General features: G+C 43.6%; 1 protein-coding gene and 3 long non-coding RNA genes across 4 annotated transcripts in view; 1 reads left to right on the top strand and 3 right to left on the bottom strand.

The window, feature by feature from the left end:
• Positions 1 to 800, bottom strand: part of PTH1R (parathyroid hormone 1 receptor) — a 146233-nt gene extending 145433 nt beyond the window's left edge. Inside the window, exon 1 of the mRNA XM_009556113.2 lies at positions 641 to 800. Coding sequence (XP_009554408.1) covers positions 641 to 715 — 75 coding nt within the window. The 5' untranslated portion in view covers positions 716 to 800. The remainder of the gene's footprint in view (positions 1 to 640) is intronic.
• Positions 801 to 857: 57 nt separating this feature from the next.
• On the bottom strand, positions 858 to 2330 carry LOC128851429 (uncharacterized). The gene is made up of 3 exons (XR_008448810.1): positions 1745 to 2330; positions 1452 to 1615; positions 858 to 1064 (listed from the first exon to the last, which is right to left on the bottom strand). It is a non-coding gene; the product is annotated as an uncharacterized LOC128851429 (long non-coding RNA).
• A 192-nt stretch (positions 2331 to 2522) lies between these two features.
• LOC128851430 (uncharacterized) lies at positions 2523 to 5996 on the top strand. Its single transcript, XR_008448811.1, has 3 exons — positions 2523 to 2700; positions 3377 to 3487; positions 5867 to 5996. It is a non-coding gene; the product is annotated as an uncharacterized LOC128851430 (long non-coding RNA).
• LOC128851428 (uncharacterized) lies at positions 3499 to 20178 on the bottom strand. Its single transcript, XR_008448809.1, has 4 exons — positions 18156 to 20178; positions 7628 to 7780; positions 6607 to 6670; positions 3499 to 6461 (listed from the first exon to the last, which is right to left on the bottom strand). It is a non-coding gene; the product is annotated as an uncharacterized LOC128851428 (long non-coding RNA).
• Between the last annotated feature and the right edge of the window lie 268 nt (positions 20179 to 20446).

The following is a 20446-nucleotide window of genomic DNA, read 5'->3' as shown; positions in this document are numbered from 1 at the left end:
ATTTCCCATCACCACCATCAAGGCATTTTTGATAGACTTCAGCCCTTTTTGCCACCTTTGTAAAGATATTCTCTCTCTTGGCATGTGCCGGAACAGGTGAAAACAGCGCCAGGAAGCAAAGGGTTAATACTACTTCCATGCTCCTGAGTGTAAACTGTCTGCAAGCCCTGCACTCTAAAGTCCTCTCCAAATTTAATCCCAAAGAGGAAGGCACTGTTTCAGTGAGATAAAGCAGATTTGCAGATTAAGAAGATTAAATCAAAATTAAATTTATTGTCTTGGAGAGGGAGGTGGATAAAAAAAAAAAAAAAGGAAAAACTGAAAAGTTGCCTTTTACCCATAGATGTCTTTTAAGTTATCTCCTAAATGCTTTCCCTAGTTCCCTGTCAAACTGTTCCTGTCTGGAGGGGTTTAAAAGTGATTGAAACTCTCTGGGAAACACAGACATTTTAATTTCATCTGGTGCAGCAACTCTGAGACCAACTGCACACGCTATCTGCCAGCGAAATGAACCACTGGGCTGCAAAAAAAAAACCCTCAGCTCTCTGCCTTCTAAATCCCTGATACAGTAAATTACTCATCAAGGAAACAGTCATGCAGCTCGTTCAAGAATGCAAAGGGAAAAGATTGAGGCACTCACCAGAGCGTAGACTGAACTCAATACGGAGCAGCAGAGGATCAAACCCAGACTGTGATAAACCAGATATGATCCCATATCCAAGAGGCTTCTTCCAGCATCCAAGCTCACTCAGGGAAGTAGGAGGATGAGAGGTCTTCAAGCGCTCCGGTTGCAGATGATTTCTTCTTCTCCTTCCCTCCCGCCCCCCCCCCCCCCCACCCCCCAACCCCCCCTTTCCAGAATTTGTGTTTGTTTGATTGTTTGTTTGTTTCCACAGTTTTAGCCAGAAAGGCACATGACAAGAAACCCCGGTCCTTTGCTTCGTTTTCTCATGGCTGGAGATCTGGGCAGCTCCCTAAATGCAGCCGAGAAGACCATGTGAAGCGGAGCAACTTCGCTCCCTTCAGAGCTGCAGCCCCTGGTGCTGTTTGTTTTCCGCGTGCATCTGTCTCGGAGCAGAAAAAATCACATCCATATGTCAAAACTGCTCCTCGGTTTCCTTTTTATGAGGCAGTGGGAAGTTCAAATAATTTCTTTGTCGAACGCAAACACGCAGAAAGAAGGAGAGAGCGAGAGAGGGAGGGAGAAGGCGAGAGAGGGGTGGAAGGGGTGGGAGATTGGAGAGGGTGGGGGAGGCTTTTAACCACTGCTTTATTTTTAGACCCAGTAATTTTATCTTTTAGGTTTCAGAGGGGTTTGGGGGAAAAAAAAAAAAAAGCTTTTTTTCTTTTTTTTTTTTTTCCTCGTCTTCTCTTTTCCGCACGCAAACAAATCGCAAAGTCAAAAGTTAAAGAAAGGCGAGAACTTGGAAATATTTTCACTTCGCAATTACCTTTTCGCAAAGAGTGGGACTCTGGGGGATTTTTTTGCTGGTATATCCCGGCGCGTTTCTGTTCCACAATAGGTTTATTCTGCCAGCCTTCCAGGTTGCAGTGCGTTTGAGTCACAAATGGGGATTTTTTTTTTGCTTCTCTCTCCCTCTCTGTCTCAAAGGATCTGCAGTTTCAAAAAGCCGATTGAGTAGGGCATGAAAGCGGGGGGCTGAAACATCACCTCCCTCCTTCCCGCTACACCCATTAAGTAGTTTATTTTAGATTTTTTTTTTTCCTTTTGCTTTTCACTTACTCCACAAAATGCTCTGAAATCCTCAGATATTGGGGTTTTTTTAACAAAAAAATTAATATTTTTTCCAGTCGTGCACCCACATGGGCAGCGAGTCCTCTGTCCCATGTCTAGAAGGAGCCAGAAAGGGGAGCCTGCAGCCTCTTAGGGCTCAGGACCACCTTGGGCTGAGCCCCGCCGAGCATCCCAGTGGGAGCTGCTGTCACTGCTCCCTGGATCCCATCTCTCTGCTGCTTTCCGACTTGGATTTCACCGGCTTTGTGGAGTTTCAGGGCAAGGGATGTTACTCCCAGCTCAGCCAGGCAGTTTCATTCATAAAACTATGAAGGAAATTTAATAATAATAATAATAAAATAATAATAAGCCCTTCCACTCCCCCCAAAGCAGGGGATTTGCTGGAGGGTGGGGGTGTGGGAGAAGCTGTTGGGGGTTTCAGCAATCCAGCAGGCTCCAGCAGTCACCCTTTTATCAATTTTAGAACATGGGAGGAGAAGTGAGGAGGGGAGTGGGATAGAAATCATGGCAAGGTTGTAACACGCAGGCAAGCACCCAGTGCTATACTTTGGGCTGACTCATTGAGGGGGGAACTTTGAACATAAAACCGTGGGGGGAGTGTCCCTATTTTTTCTCTTTTTTTCTTCCTTTTTGGTCTTTTCTTATTTTTCCCCCATTTTTTCCTCTTTTCTTTTTCCCATTTTTTCTTTTCTTCCCCCTTTTTCTTTTTAACTTTTTCTCTTTTCTTTTTTTTCCCATTCTTTTCTCTTTTCTTTTCCTCCTTTTTTCCTTTTTTATCTTTTCTTTTTTCCTTTCCCCCTTTTTTTCTTTTCTTTACCTTTTTTCTTTCTCTCTTTCCTTATAGAAGAAGTGGATATTTTGAAAGTGCTGAACGGCAGCAGGGCGAGAGTGAAAAAATAACAAGCCAAGCCAACCTCCTCTCTAGATCTATCAGGGAGCAGACGGTAAAAACATCAAGTTTTTGCAGAGTGGAGCTGTGTGCATTTCTGTTTTATTTTTTGGAGTGCAGAAAAAAAAAAAGAAGAGAGAGAGAGAGAGAGAAACCCAAAACTACAGTCAGTTTGTTGCTTGCTTTTTTTTTTTTTCTTTTTTTTTTTTCACAGCCCCATGGTTGTGAATAGGTGCCTTCAGCTAATTTTATGAAAAGGGGCTCTTTCCAAGGCTAAGGTAGAGTAGGGCTTCCTGTAAGAGAGAGAGAGAGAGGGGGAAAAAAAGTTCTGCTCTTGATGCAATCTTTTCCTCCTCCTCCTTCTTCTCCTCCTCCTTGCAAACTGCTTCTCCCTGCCAGCCTCAGCGGATCTCCAGGGCTGAGGGGGGAGTGAAGCAGGTATAAAAGCACCCCCCCGGCCAGCATCCTATTGGTTGGTTGCATCCAGCCTGTGACCAACAGGCTGGGAAGCACGGGGTCAGTCCTGCATCCCTCCCACCCCATCCCACCCCTCTGTCCCACCCCTTTCCCTCCAGCTCACATGCATCCAGTTAGGAGTGCAGAGAGGGGATAAATGGGGAGGGAGGCTTATGGGGAGGGGGTTGCTGATTTAAAAGCTCACCATGCCCTATTTTTCCCCTTTTCCAAGCCAACCCTAAATCTAAAAAATCCTTTCCCCCTTCCCCCCCCAGGATCTTGCAGCAGGGATTGAAAAGAAATTAAAAATTCTCATTATTGGAGAAAGAGGCTCAAGAAAGAGAGTGAGTGGGTTGCTTGTAAAGAGTTCTTTACGGAATGCCTGGGTAGGTATATCCACCTCTGCTGGGGTTTGTTTCATGGGGTCTGGCCCATTCCATTTGGCTGAGGAGGGACTAAAGCTGGGAGAGCCCCTTTCCTCCCGGGAACTGAGCAACTGTGTGTTTAAGTATGGGGCAAACTGAGAAAATATATATTCAGGGCTCTACAGTCTTTCTGAGAAGCGGGGGTGGGGTGGGGTGGAAATCGACTGTAAAGTTTGAGGGGGCCCATTGCAGCTCCCTCGTTTGTTTTTTTTTTTTTCCTAGGAAAGAGAGGAGAAGCAGGGGAGAGCACTGTATATTAAATTACCCCCACCTCCTTCTGCTACCAGTGGGAGGGGATGGTGTAAGTAAACCAGGATCTGATGTGTCTTAGGGGATGGCTACATCCAGGCTTTGATTCCTTGTCCGTATCCTGACCCCCATGTGCTGAGTGCTGGGCTGGAACAGGGATGTTTCTGGGATGATGTTTTCCCCTGAATCATTTAATAATTAAAGGTGGTTATTCTGAATTGCTGAAGCTGCACACGAAAGGAATTGTTCCCTCCCTCCAGTCCTAATTTAAAGTTTGCCTTAGAAGCATAGCAGGGAATTCTGACTCCGGCCATGTCTCACTCTCATGGCCACCAAGACTGTAAGAGATGTTTTCCTGGATCCCCTTTATCCACGAACAAAATAATCTCACACTTGGATCCAAAGTCAGCCCCTGCCAGTTACAGCAGTCAGAGCATGATTCATTTCTCCCTGTCTGTTCCCTTTTGGGAGGATGGGAAGTACAAGGACTAGAGCTATTCTTCGAAGGTATGAGCATCAAATGCACTACAGCCAAGTCCATATGTGAGTTTCCCTGAGTGGTAGCTGTAACCCTTCTCCCAAACTGCTCAATGCAAGACACAAGCAAGGACAGACAAAGATGCTGCCCCACAACCTCATTCCACCTCTCAGGCGCAGCCGTAAGAAAAGCCACATAAAATCTAATGTTGAGTTCACAGCTCAGCATCAGTCATGTAGGTTTTTGCTGCTACTGTGGGTGAGCTGAGATCCACAGAACAAGTCTCCTTAGATGTCACACTCCTCCTCTTATCACCTCCTCTGTTCTCTGGGCAGAGCAGGAATGCAGGACAGAATGGGAGTATGATTGTATGGGTGGTTGATAGAGATGTCAGAGCTGGCTTTTTCAGTCTGGAGAAGAGAAGGCTCCAAGGAGATCTTATAGCAACCTTCCAGTACCTGAAAGGGGTTACAGGAAAGCTGGAGAGGGACTGTTCACAAAGGCTTGTGGTGATAGGATGAGGGGCAATGGGGATAAACTGGAGAGGGGCAGATTTAGGCTGGATATAAGGAAGAATTTCTTCATGATGAGAGTGGTGAGGCCCTGGAACAGGTTGCCCAGGGAAGATGTGGCTGCCCCATCCCTGGAGGTGTTCAAGGGCAGGCTAGATGGTGCCTTGGGCAGCCTGATCCAGTGGGATGTCCCTGCCCCCCAGGGGGATTGGAACTGGATGAACTTTAAGGTCCCTTCCAACCCAAACTATTCTATGATTCTGTGATTCTATGTCCCCTAAAATCACAGGACTCCCAGGGACTCCCAGTACTAGAGGTGGACGTGTGAACATCTTCACAATTCTAGTGACTCCAAAACAATCTGTCCAGTCCTTTTCCCATGTAATGAGAGTCCCTGTCTTGACTTGTGGGGTGCAGACAATCAGGCCCTGCAGTTTTAGGCCCTACCATCCTTGGAAATCATGATCAGATGAGAAACAGCTCTACTGCTCAAGTTTATATTTGAGCAGGTGCTCCAGGAAAAAGATTTTGTCATCTCCCATCATCCCCAAATGCTGTGTATGCTCTCTGCCCTGGTTACCAGAAGAACCTTTCTCTCTATATAAACTTTTGAGGGTGAGGTGGATTAGTCCGCCTGTCCAGATGCTTGCTTTTGTTCGGGATGATGCATTGTGAGTGTGTGAGGTCCCTGCTTGGAAATCTTCCCACCAGAGGACTCTATTCTCCTTCATAGATCTGTCCCAGCCTCATACTCTATCAGGCAAAGGTAATTTGGATTTCTAAGTTTTGTTTTCTTTTCCTTCAGATTGTATCCATGAACATGTATACAATGAAGGAATGTAACACTAAAGGAAGCCTTCTTAATGTTTCTATTTTAAGGAGACCCTCGGGGATGGCACGGGTTGAAATATTTTCTCCACTATCTTACAATAAACTTCTCCAAACATAGATCATTCTACTGATGTAAAACAGCATCCAAAAGAAAAGCATAATCAATTTACACCAGCTGAGGCTCTGACCAGAGATGATCGTTATTGTGAATGAGGGTTATATTACACTTAACTTTTACACAGTCTAATAATAGATGTCTCCTCTCCCCAGATTGTTTTCTTAACAGCTGGATGAATGCTTTCCCATCCTGGATAAAGAGCCTCCTGTCCATTCTCTCCTGGGTCACTCAGGTTCAGTGAAACATCACAGCTTACGTCAACTGAAGCCATTGATCGGGGAGGGAAAGATCTGACACGGATGGTGCTGGCAGCTATGCTGCAAAAATCCTCCGTTGTGTAAGAAGTCAGTCCAACGACCAGGTGTTACAGAGGGTCAGATGGCCTTTTCTGACCTGTTTCCACTGGGCTTTTCCTCATGTTTTGTATGCAAAGTCAAGGCCAAAATATACAAGAAGGAGCTTTGGCCACGTTAGGTTTGATGGCCATCATGGATTTCTGGCCATATTCACTGTGTGTTTTATATGCCTTGCAAAGAGAGTTTTGATGTCACTGCTGTCTTCTAATGTGAGCAGAGAAGAGTAAAAAAAAAAGGAGGCCTGATACTTCGGATCTGATGCTGTTTGCACAAGGCTGAAGTCATTACTCTTGGCTGTGGTGACTGAAAACACTGTGTGATGGCTTCTTTGTTGGCTCTTGAGGGAAACATCTGCTGTGGGTCTTATGGACAAAATCCAAGGTGAAAAGCTCTGTCAAAGCAAAATGAAAATACAGTTTAGAGTACAGAGAGTAAGTCACGAGACCCTCCATAATTTATCATAGAGAAAAACTTGTATTGGTATTGCCAGTGGAGGTCAGGACCTCCACCTCTTTGCTGTCAAACAACTCTGTCACCTGAATGAGACCATCCTGCTTCAGAATTCCTTATGCATTGGATAGTCTTGCCTGAAGATCTGCTCTGTGGGAAAGGAAGGGTAAAACTAAATATTCATCCCAAAAATCAATAGCTCAGTTGAAGTCTTCTTGCAGGAGGACAGTGGCTTTCACGTCACCAGAAAAGAGGTGTGAGGAAAGAGGTGGAGTAGGCTATCAGAGATGAGTTTATGGAGACTGACTCAAGCACAGTGACACCTAAGACGTGCCACAATACATTGAAAATGCTATTAGAGATGTTCTCACTCAATAGCTTCCAGATCAAACACAGACCCAATTGACTAAACTGAGAAAGGGAGCGTTTTTTTTTTTATCTATCAGTTTCCGCTGCAGATGCAATATATGGCCACTACTCTTAGCCTTCAAAGTGGAGTTTCCCTGGGACATCTTCTCCAGAAAGCCAACCCATCTTGATATGAAGTTTTCCAGGAATGGTAGATTACATCTTCACTGTCCTTTCCTTGAAACACAGCATCAACCACTGCTTAATCACCTGAAATGCTAGAAAAACAACCACCCTTTTTCTAAGTTGGTGTTTATTTGTTGGTCCTTGCTCCGACTTTCTCCATTGTTATTTACCACTGAGGACCGGGATTGCCCTGCAAATCATAGAATCATAGAATGGTTTGAGTTGGAAGGGGCCTTAAATATCATCTAATTCCACCCTCCCCCACCCTCATGAGTGAGACAAAGAAAACACACTTCTTTTTCTTATAAAACCTGAGTGAACAAACAAAGAATCATCAGGAAGAACTGGAGAAAGGACGATATTTTGGTTTCCAGCAGTTTTCTTCTCTGTTTTGTTTCTAAATCCTGCTTCCCTGCCTCCATGTGATAAGAAATTTACCTAAGCAAAAACATTAATCTTGGTGGGCAGAAGTCATCATCATTCATTGCTGTCTGCTTTGCTTCTTTACCTTTCTGCTGTGGAGAAGGTGAGCACAAGAAGAAACAGAATGAGCATTCCAACTTATCTCTTTACCTGGTGAGGTTTCCCCCATACCGGAGACTGATTTGCCTTTCAGGTCATTCACCATGGCTTTATCTACCCTGCAGAGCAGCAACCGATGCCACTTCTGGCTTGTTCTCTTTTTCTTCCTTCTTGAGAGGGTCTTTTGTGATTAACCAGCTCCATCTTTCAAAACAGCAACATGAATTGAGATGTTTTACGTTAGATTTCATACGCAATTGCCCTGCCTGCTGCTCATTGGAGTTTAGTGATTTCAGTGATTTCTGCACAACACTGAACAATCTCACTCCTACCCTAAGAGAGATGCAAGTGTCTTGAGCCTGAATATTTTTCTCCATGCGCACAAGGTCTTTTCTTAGTCTTTTTAAAAGTAATTTTCCCCCTCTCCTCCTCCCCTGCCATGTGTGTGACATGACTGGATGTCTCTGGGCTTAAATCAAATTATCCTTTTGTCGTGTTGCCATCCAACACAGAGTCAGAACCAAGAGCAAACTTCAGTTTGGAGGTGAGCAATAAAAAACCCTTCTGAAATTGCTAGGGGATGAAATGATTTGGCAAGCTTTGCAGAAGAAAACTGCCAGCATGGAATGACGAGATGAGAGCATTACTTCAACAGAAGAAGCTCTGATTAGCAGATTATCGCTTAAGTGATGTTGATCCCAGCCACGCTGCCTTCCAAATGAACCCTTTCACAGCTGCCAGCTGCACCATGGAGTCATGCACGTAAATAAATGGGCCAGATCCTTTGCTGGCATGACTTGAGGCAGCTTTGATGGACCGTTGTGGAGTTACAACAGCTGGAGAAGTCTGGCTATAAGGAGGAGTCTGACTCGCTTCTTAAACTTCTTCGAGAGCTTATGGGTGAGAGAGCCTGAAACAGACCTGCCTGCCTATTGCAGGATGGAACGGCTTCTCCCACTCCACCAGCATCAAACCCGCTGCATGCTACAGCTGCAAGGACCCTCTAAACTTTGATTAGGTCCAATTGCTACTAGACAAGACATTCTTTGTAAGTAATTCTTATTTCTTCTTATTGCAGATACAAGCCCGAGCTAGCAGGCTCTGCAGCGACGGCTGTAATGTGCTGAGCATCAGTGTGCAAAAAGCCTGTGCAAGTGGGATGACAGAAGCTGGAATCACCTTATCATTAACTATAAGAGAGTTCCTTGCTGAGTCAGACAGGGGAATGATGAGGGATATACTTTTTTTTTTTTACAGTTGCTGAGCTTGTAACCTGTTTCCTGGGACCATAAACCAGGATATAGCGTCTTGCCCTCATAAAGCTCTATTTATCTCTGATGAGCCTGTTTGGCTGAGTGTGCGGGGAGCATGTGAGGGACTCTCATGAACAGCCTTGGGGTGAGCTTTCCTCCAAGTTCACAGTCCATTTCAGCTCTGATAAGCATTCAAAGCTGATGGCCTGAAACCTGCAGAGCTGGCTGGGAGGGGACGGGGGAAACAAGCTCTCTTTGTGAGTCTTTTCCAGCTTGCTGCTGCTTGCTGGAGACAATGTGAAGCTGCAGCTTGCTGGGATGCCCGTGCTTGGTGCATTGAATGACATCTTTCATGTGGTTCCCCAAACGGTCTAGGAAGGTCCTCAACCTTTGTCCTGGACAGGATTGCAGCCCTGTCCAGGAAAACACTGACCATAAATGGAAAAAAGGAAGATCTTGGGAACTACGGGCTGGTCCGTCTCAAATCTGAGCCTGGCAAGATCATGGAGCAGATCCTCCTGAAACTCTGCTGAGGCACATGGAAAATAAGGGAGTGGTTGGGGACAGACAACATGGCTTCACTAAGGGTAAATTTGGCCAGGTGAATTTGGTGACTTTCTACAATGAGGCTACAGCACTGGTGGATAAGGGAAGTGTAACCAACATTATGTACCTGGACTTATGCAAAGCATTTGACACTGCCCCACATGGCATTCTTGTCTCTAAATTGGAGAGATGCAGATTTAACGGATGGTTGGCTCGATGGATAAGGAATTAGCTGGGTGGTCGCCCTCAAAAAGTTGTGGTCAACAGCTCAGTGTCCAGGTGGAGAATGGTAACAAGTGGCATTCTTCAAGGGATGATATTGGGACAATTGTTGTTTAACATCTTTGTCACAGACATGGACAACGGGACAGATGACACTAAGCTGTGTCGTGCAGCTGACACACTGGAGGGAAGGGATACTATCCAGAGGGACCTGGACAGGATTGAGAGGTGGTCCTCTGTGGACTTCATGAGGTTCAACAAGGCCAAGGGGAAAGTCCTGCACCTGGGTTGGGACAATCCCAAGCACAAATAAAGACTGGTCAGAAAATGGACTGAGAGTAGCTCTGAAGAGAAGGACTTGGGGGAGGTGGTGGATTGAAAGCTCAACATGAGCCAGTAATGTGTGCTTGCAGTCCAGAAAGCCAACCGTGACCCGGGGTGCATAAAAAGAGGCCTGACCAGCAGCCTGATCTAGTGGGAGGTGTCCCCATCCATGGCAGAGGGTTGGAACTGGGTGATCTTTAAGGTCCTTTCCAACACAAACTATTCTATGATTCTATGATCCTGTGATTCTATGATTCTATGACTGTCACTGACACCAAGCCCTCATAGTTTTTAGGTTATTGGGTTGAATTCTGCCTTGTCAGCATAACCTTGCTGTAGACACGGAATTTTTAACCCCGAAAAGAGGGGACTGAAGAAGAGGAGGGTGATAGGTAGGAGATCAAATCAAGCTCTGATTGAAGCTTCCTGCCTGCATCAGACAGGACAATGAAGATCCTGTCTTACATTGATCTTCTTCTGTAAGATCAATGCAGTGAAAGGTGATCATAGAATCATAGAATCACTAGGTGGGAAAAGACCTTTGAAAAAGTCAATCCCAACTATACCTCACATCTTTGATAAAAACTACCCCAAACTTCACCATTCCTCCTGTTTTCTTCCTAAATAAAAATAAACGTGGAAAACGATAGTGGGAAAATAAGAAGAGGAACATTACCAGTTCTCTCAGCTGGGGTGAAGTTCAGAAGGAAGCTGGTTTGCTGCTGTGCTGAAGGTGCACTCTGTGAGGAGGAACCAGAATAGCCCATGTCCTCCTCTGTCACTCAAATGCTAAGCTGAAAGCCTTCAGAAATCCAACACATGGCAGTCTGTCCACCCAGCGTCAGAAGATGACAGTTAACCAAAGACTGTTCTGAAACATGTTGGTATGGAAGAATCAGAGAATCATAGAATGGTTTGGGTTGGAAGGCACCTTAAAGATCATCCAGTTCCAAACCCCCTGCCATGGGAAAGGACACCTCACGCTGGATCAGGTTGCTCAAAGCCTCATCCAACCTGGCCCTGAACACCTCCAGGGATGGGGCAGCCACAACTTCTCTGGGCAACTTGTGCCAGTGCCTCACCACCCTCACAGTAACAAATTTCTTCCTAAGATCTAATCTAAATCTCCCCTTTTTCAGCTTAAAACCATTACACCTCATAAAGGAGGAGGACAACATTGGAGCCACTCTTTACGCAAAACTCAGCAGGTCAGTCTTTGGCGTGTGGTTTCTGGTTCAAAAGCAATGGGTGATCCTTTTTCAACATTGTAATACAGAAGTGGTACCATATTGAGAATGCCTCTAGAGGCACCTGGATGCTCTGGGCTTACCATAGATACTTGCTGGGTGCTCTGAGTGCTACTGTGTATATACACGATATGTCTATTCCTTTTTTCTTATCTGAAATGCCATTGCTGCAGCAATTTACCTTATTCATCCACCCATGAGGCAGATACCATAGAATCACAGAATCATAGAATCATAGAATAGTTTGGGTTGGAAGGGACCTTAAAGACCATCTAATTCCACCCACCCTGCCATGGGCAGGGACACCTCCCACTGGATCAGGCTGCCCATCCTACGTGGCCTTCAACACCTCCAGGGATGGGGCAGCCACAACCTCCCTGGACAACCTGTGCCAGGGCCTCACCACTCTCATTGTGAAGAAATTCCTCTTTATGTCTAGTCTAAATCTGCCCCTCTCCAGTTTATACCCATTCCCTCTTGTCCTATCACCACAAGCCTTTGTGAACAGTCCCTCCCCAGCTTTCTTGTAGCCCCTTCAGTTACTGGAAGGTTGTTATAAGGTCTCCGCAGAGCCTCATGTTCTCCAGGCTGAACAACCTCAACTCTCTCACCCTGTCCTCATAGCAGAGGACCATGCCTATCTGAAGCACCCTTCAGGCTGTCATTGGCTAAGTGAGATACTAAAGCTGGTCCCAAGGGGTTTGAGTGTCAAACCAAGTGAAGTGCTTGCTCTTAGGGAAAGATTGCAGAATAACAACCAGACAAACTGGAAAGTGCCTGGAGGAGAGCCAGCAGAAAACCTAAGAGATTTCAAACATGGTCTGGTAGGAGAAAGTGAAACATTTTTTAAATTTAATTTTTATTCTTTTCAAGACTGGGGGATGGTAGCAGCTTGCTCTTCAGTTGCAGGAAATAATAACTGACTTCTCCAGGCCTGCATGATCTCCTGCATGTCTCCAGGACTTCTATGATTCTATGACAAACTCAAAGAAGGACATTCACAGCCGGAAAGCGATACCTCCAGTTACACACTTGAATTTCCTGTACCACAGCTCAAAATCTTTACGCTGGGGAGAATGCAGAATCATAGAATCACAGAATGGCTAAGGTTGGAAATGACCTCTAAGCTCACCTAGTCCAAATGTCCAACACCTGATAAGAGAAGGCTCTGGGGAGGCCTTTTAGAGACCTTCCAGTACCTAGAGGGGGCTACAAGTAAAATGAGGAGGGATTATTTATGAAGGCATGTAGTGATAGGATGAGGGACAATAGCTTTCAATAGGAAGGGGGAAGATTTAGATTAGATATTAGGAAGGAATTCTTCACAATGAGGGTAGGAGGCCCTGACCCATGTTGCCCAGAGAAGTCTTGGCTGCCACCTTCCTGAAGATGTTCAAGGCCAGGCTGGATGGGGCTTTAAGCAACCTGATCCAGTAGGAGGTGTCCCTGTCCATGGCAGGGGGTTTGGAAATGGATGGGCTTTGAGGTCCCTTCCAACCTAAACCATTCTATAATTCTATGATTCTATGATTAAGACTGAAATATTCTGAGTCTTCTTTGCATTTTATTTGGTTAAAAGCTGTGTATTTTTCTGATAAGGTACTTAAATCTCCCCAACTTTTACCTAGAGGAATGTAAAAGAAGATAGTGTAAGGAGACTGTTAAGTCAGTAATAACAATCTAATCTTCACATATTGGATCAGAGGGAAATCTCAGTTGAATGGAGAAAGGCAGGGATGAAAATGATCTTTGTGCAGAGCAAAAAAGGAGAACTGGGGAAGGTGCAGATGACTTTGCCCGACTTCAGGTCTTGGGAAGATACTGAGATGAATTAATTATAAATTCATAAGCACCTGGAAGTACTAATGCTGTGATGAAAAACAACCATTATGGATCTGTCAAGAACAAGTCATGTCAAACTAATATACTTTCAGTTTTGACAAGATAATGGGATCAGGGAGGAATAGGAGTCTGTGTTGTCTTGCTTCTGACAAAGCATTTGGCACTGCCTCATACAATCCTGTCACAAGCAAACTCAGAAATATTAAGGTAATATTCATCTTCCTTATACTAGATGTGCATTGGGTATCTGTTTCTGAGCCAGTCACCCTGAGGCAGATAAAGAGTGTCCAGAAACAATTAATAGCTTAAAAAAAATGCTCTTAAGATGGGGCAAATTACACTCTGCAGGTGCCCATTTCTCTCCTCAGACTGTAAAGACAACCTAGGGTTACTGGCTCAGCTTTTTTCATCTCTCTTTTAGACACTCAATTTAGGGCAGATGAATCTTCCTCAGAGTCTAAATCAATGGTTAATCTTTTGTTTTGGCACTTAAATTACCCACTGGTGTGAAGGTAGTTGTCATGATGACTTAATAGAGATGTTCTGCCAAACAGGACAGATCAAATAGTCTTCCTGTGGTAGAAGCTTATTTAGCATTTTTTTCTGAGAAAATAAAACCTCTAAAAGTTTAATGCAACACCAAGTTTGGAAGAGGAGAATTCACAGGAGAATTCAGAGCAATATTCATCTTCTGGAATGACTGTCCGTAAGCAACAAGATCAAATTCAGTCATGGCAATGCAAAGGCAAAGCACAGAGCAAGAGGGAAAGGGAGAGATAAAAAATCTTAACTTTGCAATGAGACTGTATAAGAAGAAAAACAGTAATGATCTCATTTATCAGCCTGGGAATCTGCTAAGCGTCACATAAATACACCAATGTAATGGACTGAATCTAAGTTTCATTGGTCCTTCCCCTTCTTCTACTTTCCACTTTTCTTTTTCTTTTTCCCCTTCCCCTTTCCCATTCCTTTTTCCCCTTCCTCTTTGCTCGTCCTCTTCTTCTTTCTTTTCACTTTCCCCATCTCCTTCCCCTTCTCTGCCATGGGCAGGGACACCACCCACTGGATCAGGTTGCTCAAAGCCACATCCAACCTGGCCTTGAACACCTCCAGGGATGGGGCATCCATGACTTTTCTGGGAAACCTCCCTCACAGGAAAACATTTACAGGGAAACATTTCTTCCTAAGGTCTCATCTCTCCTCTTTCAGCTTAAAACCGTTGCTCCTTGTCCTATCCCCGCACTCCTCGAGAAAAAGCCCCTCTTAGATTTCCTTTAGGGTCCCATTGCGTAGAATCACATTCAGCAGATATAAGTAGTCCGTCAACAGTTAAGAGAATAAGATTTTATAAACCATTTCTTTTTGGAACTCTAAAAGTTATCCAGCATTTCCTATTGTTCTTAGAGTTCTTGGGTTTAGGTTTTTCACTACTTTTATGAACTTATTTTAAAAAGAGGTTGGGCTGCAGTACAATTCCTGAACATCTTTATAGGATGAGAACAGATTTCATAAGAAAGTTGTGGATTTTCTCCTTCCTTGCAGCAGAAAAAGAAATATTGTAACATAAATAATAAAAAACATTTTTTTAATATACTGAAATGTAATTTTTTTAAATGTTTCCTTCAAAGATTCTCTTTTTTTACCTCTGGAAGATGTGGATTGGCATTTTCCTTCAACTTGCTTTCTTCAGACAGATCTTGAAGGCATCACCTTTATCTCACTCTACACTTCCATGAACTGTGTACCTGAAGGCCATCTATGAAATACGCTAAGATACTGTATAGTTACACTCCATAAACATTTCTTGGTGTTTGAGGAAACGATGGAAGTTGGCTCTTTCACATTTCAACAATATTACTCAGCCAAGCATAAGAATAAGGGAGCAGAATGGAAAAAAAAAAAAATGAAAGAAAAGAAAAGATACACACCAGTCTTTGGAACATTTACCTTCTGCCAGGATTTTAGGTATTTTCAGTTTAGGAATATTTTCCAGCTTCTCCATTAAAAAACCCTTTTCTTAGTTATAAGTAGTGCTGCTTTAGCAGAATTGAGTGACAAATTAAATTTCATTTGATAATAAAATTTCCAAATCAGGGATTCCCTGTTCTTTCAGCATTCAGGCACTCAGAAGCAACACGGTCCTATATTTCAAAAAGATGAGTTTTTTGAATGCAAATAGTTCTCACAAAGATGCCTTTGGTGTGTTTTATGCTTTCTCTCAGTGTGCAGGACTGTGAAAAGAATGAATTTATACACTGTATTGGAAGGATCAGTCTTAATGTTATAACTGAGCACGCTGAGGACTAGTGGAGGTTTATTCTTTCTCCTTCTTATCTCTAGTTTTCTCCATGTGATCCTACTTCAGTGAGTCTGCCACATTCTCACCTGGTGGAAATACATAGAATCACAGTACGATTTGGGTTGGAAGAGACTTTAAATATCATCTAATTCCAACCCACCATGGCATGGGGAGGGACACTATCCTCTTCTGCCTAAGAAGAAAGTAGGAATCTCAGTTTCGGAGGTTATGGAGGAAAAAAAATAAAAACATATATGTTTGGGGATGGCTAAGGTGAGTTTGTTCTTAAATTGAGGCAGGGGAGTGACCAGATGATGGCTCGAGGACCCTTTTGTATCTATTTTTCTGTGATCCAGTGATGCTTCATGCATGGCCAGTTGTACATACCATGCATCTGTTGGCTCCTTTGAGCACCAGATTGGTACTTAAGGTGGTGTATAATTAAAAAGTACACTGTTCAACCTTTGTAATGGGAGACAATTTCCATAATAATATTTCTTCTTCTCTCCATAGGGTTTTTACTTGGTAGATTACTTTTTCAATTTGCTTGTTTGTCTTTTTACAGGCTTGGATGTGGAAGTGGTGGTTTTTTTCCCTGTCCCAGGACTTATGCAAGTTATTAAACGTTCCCAGTTTTTCTTTCCTGAAGTGGAGGCTATTTAAAGTATTTAATTTTCTTCAACAATCCTTTTAGGATCATAGACTCATAGAGTGGTTTGGGTTGGAAGGGACCTTAAAGACCATCCAGTTCCAACTCCCCTGCCATAGGCAGGGACACCTCCTATTAGATGAGGCTGCTCGAGGTCCCATTGAACCTGTCCTTGAACACTTCTAGGGAACACTTTTTTTGCTTCAGGAAGTCCTGTTAGCCACATTCTGCCAAGCCCATGAAGATCCCTGGAAGAGTCTGGATGCCCAGGATGGAGCAAGGCTGAGCTATTGCAGTAAAAGCTGTTTACAGTATCCCATATGATGCCTGGTCTGGATCTAGTGAACTAAGCTGTGAAATATCTTCTGGTTTCAGGATATCAGAGAGTGAGTGGAAGAGTTGAAGGATAACCTGAAATAAGATGCAGGTGTCACAGGAAGTGGGACTTCATGAGCCAGATGTTTAAACTCTTATCTTCCAATAAATGGAAATGAATCAGTGCTCATTAATTCCACAGCACCTAAGGAAGAAAGAATTTATGTGTCTTGCCTTGCCAGAAGCAATGAGACAAATGGAGTCCTTGGCCACTTGGGTCAATAAAGAGACAAATGACCTGTTGTGTAGAAGTATGGTGAAGAAGGGATTAGGCTACAAAAGATTCATGCAGTTGCAGCTTTAACATTAGTTTCTGTCACCTCTAAATCAAATTTTCTCTCTACTTGTCTCCAGCAGGTCTTATTCATTGCTTATCCTAAATAATATCCATTCACATTAGGAGTGGAATTCATTTTCCAAAATGTAGACAGTATATTCTGAGGTGTCTTGTGCTATCATCTAGCATGGCCTCAAGTTGGGGAGGTTTATTGGATATAGGAAAAGTTTCTTTACTGAAAGAGTGGTGAAGTACCGGCAGAGGCTGCCCGGGGCAGTGGTGGAGTCTCCATCCCTGGAGGTGTTCCCAAAACATGTTGCCGTCACAATTTGGGACATGGCTTAGTAGGCAGGGTGGTATTCTCTTGACGGTTGGACTTAATGATCTTAGAGGTCTTTTCCAACCGTAACGATTCTATGATTCTGTATCTATATGATGCTGGCAGATGGGACAACGGATTTAAGAGTGAGCCATGCCCTTCTGTAGTGGCAGCTGGAGGCAGGCAGATACCTTGTGGCACTGCAGTTGTAGAGGTCTGCTTTCAAACTGCTGAATCCCTCTGCTACTGGGATATTAGTCCTTAAGTGGGATGGCAGTTGTTTGTAGCAGAAAAGCCTAGATGCCCAGACTTAGGGAAGAAGCGAGTAATGAATGCCATTATTATATACACAAAGTCACAGAAGATTTTTAATCGTATTGGCAGCAAAGTCCTATTGTCTAAGCTCAGGCCATTTGGGGCAACAAAGAAAGGAAAGCAAAAAATGCTGCGCATCATTGAAGAGGGAGCTCTGCCAAAGAACTGGGTCCACAGGGATCATGGCAGAAAGAGAGACCCAAAGCGACATCTTCCATGTGGCGTTAGCTTGATTCAATGGGCAACATTAAATGAAAGGGAAACATTTCATCAATCTCTTGTTGATGTCAATCTCGTGTGTTGAGATGAAAAGTTGACCTTTCTAAACCGAAATGTTACCCTCCAGGAAAGTTTAAATATTTTGACTTTGTTCCAATTTGTGAGGAAAACAAATGTCATAATATCTCCTTGTGCAAGAGCAATGTTGTTGCCCCGTGTGCTGTGCAGTTACATTTATTGCTTTGTTTATTCATTGCGTCTGATATTTTTCATTGGACAGTTTTAAATGGAGATGTTTTGTGTTGGTTTTGAAGACTGGAACAAAGATGAACATACTTTGCTGGGATTTCTTCTCTCCCCCTCCTCTTTTGCCAAGTAATGTGATAAACTGAATCATGCCTAGATTCCAGATGCACGTGTCTAGACTTCATTTGCATGCATTTGTATACACTCATGCATGTACAGTGGCAAGAAGATAACAAACAGAACCTTGTTTATCCTGAAGTGTATCAGCAGGGATAAGGGAGAAAACCCAAGATTCACCGTGCCAGAAATGTGGGCGGAAAGTGTCAAAGATAAAGTGAGAGCTCATCTAACTTTCCAAGAGGAACACATTTCTAAGGTCAGAGGTAATAGACTTCCTAGAGCTCAGTAAATGACATAAAGATGTCCAACACGGTAAGTATACTCACCTCCGTAACTTCAGCCACTTAAGGATTCTTTTCTAGGATGTTTCCGATGCTTATCTTTGGGTGGGAATGAAAACCCATGTTGTCTTCTTTTTCTAATGACTCTAGGGGGAGCCTAGAGGATTAGTTTCAGCTACCCAACTCAATGGCTGAAGTTAGGTGAAATTAAGCCCATTTTTACTGTCCACCCCCTGCTGCTGCTGCTCGGACTCCATTTGAAGACACTGCATACTCTCTAACTCTGAGAGAATTTCTAGTGAGCTAATAAAGGAAAGAATTTATGATTTCGGGAGAGGATAAACATCAAGATCCTTACTCCCAGCAAAAAAGCCTTGAAAAATCAGAAGGCAGGCAATTGGGAACATGATGCACGGACAGAAGAGTCTTGAAATAGAAAGTTGATCCAGTGTTTCTGTGAGATGTCAGCACTTTTTAACTGAACTGGAGATACTCAACTGGTTGGAACTAATTCACTTCCAGAAGAGGTGAATCAGTGTCTAGCAATTTGCTAAGCCGGTTGCCCAAGTGGTGATTGCTAAAAATCTGTGCTGATTGCTGAAAAAAATCTGCATTTCATTGTCTTTGTGAGGGTAGAGTCCACTGGCACACACAAGTGCATCCAAGGAGGCAGCCCCCCAAAGACTAGTTGGAGCTGGTGAGTACAGGAACTATGTCTCTCAAGCAGAACATCTCAGGCTAGACCGTAAACCTTTGTGAGTGTGAGATGAGACACTGGGAGTACGTGACGGGTGGTGAGGGAAAAGTGCTGTGTGAGCTAAAGAACAGTTTTATCGCTGGCTGAGTATAAATTGGCCCTGAATAGGTTCAGGCTGCAATGAAAAACATGTTCTCTGTCCATCCAAGGGGAGAAGGTCCAAATTAACTCTGTTAGGCATGGTGAGAGCAGAAGCTTAGACTGTTACTTGAATACATAAATTCAAGCCACATATATTTGCTTGTGCATTATGTAACAAATTTTCCTGAAATAAGAGGGAATCTGGATTAAATGGTAAAGAGAAACTCTTCAATATTGGATGGAGTAATGGTCACAGAAAGACTGTGCAGATTTGCCATCAACTTATTGAATGAGCCTAAAGGGTTATTAAGGTCATTTATCTTTCTAGTCAGTTAAGAAATTAAGCCACCTATTTGGCATTTGAATGACTTTAAACCCCAAAAATCTACAATGAGAGAGGTAAAACACTGGCACAGGTTTCCCAGAGAGGTGGTAGATGACTGGTCCCAGGAAACATTGAAGGTCAGTTTGGACCTCTGCTCCCTGTGTAGCTGCAGTAAGAAAAGACCTACAATCTCTTCTGATGCTTAAAGAAAGAGAATGGAGTTGGTCTAGATGACCTTAAAGACCCCTTCCAAACCAAATCTTTCTATGATTCCTGTGAGACTCCCGGTAGGATGGTTACTACAGATGGGCTTCAACTTGCATATTAAGACAGCTAAAAGTAGAGATGAGATTCAACCTGAGATTCAGACATCTAAAAGTGAAGGCGAGTCCCTGCATGGCCTAATCTCTTCACATGGATTCAACCACAAATGAAAGACTGGTCAGTTCTTTCTCCTGCAATTGCCACAGCTTTCCTGAAGGTGGAAAAGAAGACAAGTTCACTAACAGCATTAAGAACAACAAAGTGGGAAGTCTTTTTGGTCTTCATGCACTCATCTGATGCTACTTTAACACAAATATTAGGCTATCTCACCTAAGGTTACATGTCTAAAAGTTACATGTCCAGTCAAAATGAGTAGTCTAGGCTCTCTCTTGAGTTGGTAGAGAGGCAGGCATTCCCAGAAGATGGCTTGGTAAGGCATCATCCTTTTGGATCACTTTTGAGCATGTACTCTTCACAACTTGCAGGGATAAGAAACTTAAATTTTACACAACCAGTGTTCAGTTCAGTGAATCCCACGTGGCAGCCTCCTATGAAACCTATTTTGTTTTATTCCACTTTTTTATTTATCCTACCTTTAGCCTGGTTTCTTAAAGCAATGGCTCTATATTAGAAAACCCCATGAAAACATGCTACCATTCCCTAATTCCTGTGTCGACCACTCCACCATAATGCCCATTTTGTCACCCAAAGAGCTAATGTGTGGGAATCATCCAGCCTTCTTGCAGCTGAGTCTATAATGTATGGGTGGCCAATGATGCATTTTCTTTCTTATTCAAGGAGGAGGTTTAGGGCTAATGACTCTGGCTGGGCTGCAGTTCCTGCATATCTAAGATGACACCTCTCCACAGCTTACCTGAGAGGAACATCTATGGTCACGACCCAGAAGTG

Source organism: Cuculus canorus, chromosome 2 (genome assembly GCF_017976375.1).
Source record: "Cuculus canorus isolate bCucCan1 chromosome 2, bCucCan1.pri, whole genome shotgun sequence".
Taxonomy (NCBI): domain Eukaryota; kingdom Metazoa; phylum Chordata; class Aves; order Cuculiformes; family Cuculidae; genus Cuculus; species Cuculus canorus.
Note: the sequence above shows the minus strand (reverse complement) of the source record. Positions and strands in the feature narration are given on the sequence as shown.